This window comes from Leuresthes tenuis, unplaced genomic scaffold (genome assembly GCF_036924035.1).
Source record: "Leuresthes tenuis unplaced genomic scaffold, fLeuTen1.0.hap1 SCAF_7, whole genome shotgun sequence".
NCBI classification, from domain to species: domain Eukaryota; kingdom Metazoa; phylum Chordata; class Actinopteri; order Atheriniformes; family Atherinopsidae; genus Leuresthes; species Leuresthes tenuis.
In genome coordinates, this window is record NW_027325361.1 from 21,410,104 (window position 1) to 21,413,527 (window position 3,424).

The 3,424-nt window shown below is 42.9% G+C and overlaps 1 protein-coding gene across 1 annotated transcript; it reads left to right on the forward strand.

The window, feature by feature from the left end:
* Positions 1-290: 290 nt before the first annotated feature.
* Positions 291-3,002, forward strand: LOC140312443 (flavin-containing monooxygenase 5-like). Its single transcript, XM_072390280.1, is given in 10 exon segments — positions 291-426; positions 572-760; positions 864-1,029; positions 1,160-1,302; positions 1,389-1,588; positions 1,728-1,863; positions 1,947-2,166; positions 2,267-2,339; positions 2,444-2,696; positions 2,820-3,002. Coding segments are annotated over 10 exon segments (1,695 nt in total). The 5' UTR covers positions 291-294.
* Positions 3,003-3,424: the final 422 nt, after the last annotated feature.

Consider the following 3,424-nt stretch of genomic DNA (forward strand, 5'->3'; position numbering starts at 1 on the left):
TCATCAGCATCGTCATTAAACGAATAGTGATACGGCTAAAAAAGAAAAACAACTGATCAGTGACATCCACATACATATCAGTTAGTGGGGTGTCTACAAAGATTGGAAGGGCATATAACCACGTGGCTCCAGGCCATTTATTGTCACAAGCTGGCTGGGAGATGAGGGGACTGCCCAGCAGAGGATGATAGAAACATAAACAGATACAATCAAGAGTCATGCATTTAGAATTATGCACTTAAATCTGGTTCTCATTTAAATTAATTTTTTCTCTTTTTGTCTTGCAGCTCCATCATGGTGCACAGAGTAGCAGTGATCGGGGCAGGCCCCTCTGGCCTGACTAGCGTAAAGGCTTGTCTGGATGAGGGCATGGAGCCAACCTGCTTTGAAAGCAGTGATGACATGGGTGGACTGTGGAACTTCAAGGTAAGTCTCTATTTTGATGGAAAAAAAGACTCCTTAATGTCCTTAGCCTTTCATGTTAATCTAAATGAGGTTGACTGAGTTGCTGCTAGTCTTACCACCAGCCCTTTGCCTTGTCTCATGTCCTGTACAAACTGTTTTTCTGCAGGAAATCTCAGAGCCCAATAGGGCTAGTATCTACCGTTCCCTTACCATTAATATCTCAAAAGAGATGATGTGCTTCAGTGACTTCCCCATCCCAGCCGATTACCCCAACTACATGCACCACTCTAAAATCCTGAAATACTTCAAGATGTATGCAGAGCACTTTAAACTACTGGAGCACATTCACTTCCAGGTAAAAAGGGACAAAAGCTGAAGTTAGTTCTAAAAATTGGATTACTTAAGTCCAAAGAATATCTGCAAACAAATATATTCATGTACATTTTGTTACATTTTAGACAACAGTGAAGAGAGTCACACAAAGACCAGACTTTTCTCGCACCGGCCAATGGGAAGTGGTGACAGAAAACATGGATGGACAAGAAGAAAGACATGTGTTTGATGGAGTAATCTGCTGCTCCGGTCACTACACCTATCCCAACCTGCCATTCAATGACTTCCCAGGTAGATCTGCTTTTGGTACACACCTTCCACATATCATCCTTTAAGATTCTAATTGTGTTTTTCATCATCTCAACATCATTCTAACACATGCGAATTGATGACAATATCACTTGAACATTCTTGAATACAGGAATTGATACATTTGAAGGAAAATACTTCCACAGCTGGGACTACAAGGGCCCTGAGAACATGTACGGGAAGAGAGTGGTGGTCATCGGTATTGGGAACTCAGGAGGCGACATCGCGGTGGAGACCAGCAGAGTTGCAGAGCAGGTTCTTATTGCTCTTGTTTTCTTTTGATGCAGGATGCTCCTCACTGACTTGAATGCATATTGAGTTGCATCTGACTCGTCCTACAGGTGTATCTGAGCACTCGTCGCGGTGCCTGGGTCATTCGTCAGGTTTCTGATAATGGCCTGCCTGTGGACATGATGTACAACACACGCTTTGTCCACATCCTGTTCCACCTGCTGCCAATCAACTTCTTCAACTGGTTTGGCGAGAAAAAACTCAACGCTATGTATGACCACACCATGTATGCCCTCAAGCCCAGACACAGGTGGATGCTGTTGTGACAACAAAGGTTTTTGCTCGAGATGCTGTAGCTGGAGAGTGTGCAATGAGTTGTGCTAGTGATGAGTGAATGGCTCTTTTTCTTCAAGTGTAATTAGAGTATGTTTTTCCTGCGACCTCATCAGGCTCTTCAGTCAGATACCAGTGATCAACGATGACCTGCCCCTAAAGATTCTGTCCGGATCCGTCATCATCAAACCAAATGTGAAGGAAATCCATGGCTCCACTGTAGTGTTTGAAGATGGCAGCACTGTAGAAAAGGTCAGAATGGTTCTCCTAATTGTCTTCAATAATATTTTTGCTCCTCCTGCACAGTTTTAATGGGTGTATCTCCCATTTTACAGGTGGATACAATTGTGTTCGCCACAGGGTACAACTATGATTTCCCTTACATGCCAAACAATGTCATGTATAAGTCTGGGCATCGAGTGGGTCTGTACAAGCATGTTTTCCCTCCAAACCTGGAGCATCCCACCCTGGCTGTTGTGGGTTTCATTCATGCACTTGGAGCCATCATGCCTCAGGCTGAAATACAGGCCCGCTGGGTCACACGTGTCTTCAAAGGTGAGGCTGCAAGGCTAGTTTATCTCCTGTCATTAGTTTAAATAATTCGCAAGTACAAGTCAGTCTTACCTCTTTATATGTCTTATTTCGTGCTGCTCAGGATATAAAAAGCTACCCTCAAACCAGTCCATGATCAAGGATGTTGAAATGGACACTGAGAACATAGAGAACAAGTAAATATTTGTTTCGATGAACCACTTGATCATGATTTATACTGATCTTGTACTATATTTCAATTCACTGAGCAATCACAAATAATCTTTGATCATCTCCACAGCTATATCGTGTCAAAGTTGACACCACTGCAGGTGGATTTTGTTTCTTACATGGACGAAATCGCTGAAGAAATTGGAGCACAGCCAAGTCTCCTCTGGCTCTTCTTCACAGACTACCTTCTGTTTAAGAGGGTTTTATGGGGCCCTGTCACTGCTTACCAATACCGACTGATGGGACCGGGAAAATGGGACGGGGCCCGCAATGCAATCTTCACCCAGTTCGACCGCATGTACCAGCCCCTGAAAACCAGAAAGGTCTGAATGAACACTGTTTCCACCACTTGGCACAATGTAGTTCCAACCTTACAGTCTCAGATTATCTTAGCGTGACAAACATTTGCAAATGTAAATTAATTTTTCTCTCTCCATGTCTTCCAGCTGGTGGAGCAAGAGCCCTCCTTTGCTGGCCTCCTGGTTAAGCTGAGTCTGACCATCATGGCAGGAGGAGCTGCAGCATACTACTTCCATACCCGTAACCCAGACGCCATCTCCACTGTTTAGTCCAACCTCTGTCCACAAACCTGCATCAACTGTATCGATCCCACTCTGATCACCCACTAATTGTATGGCTCATAGTTAAATAGAACTGAGTGAATAATACTTTATTAATCACAAAAGGGGTCATTTTGTTTGACTATTATATTTAGTTTTTTTAATTGTCATTTTCTGAATTTTGGAATTTGTTTGTGTTTGTGAATTCTATTCTATTATCATACCTGGTTTCAGTATGCTGCCACATACAGATTGTTTCTGTCAGTCATTATCTTCCCCAGTATATATTTTTCCCAGTTTTCTTTGCTTTGTGACAGAGCCTCGTCTTACCTCCCATCTTGCAACTTGTTTTGTTCACCTGTAATTCCTGCTAAATTTTGCCTGTTTGTTTTGAGGGGCTTTCCTGCCAGATGTGCACAGTGCTTTTTGTAATCATAGTTAGTTTGGTTAAAGTTATTTGGATTTCTCACCTGCCTGTCTCCTGTTTCTGA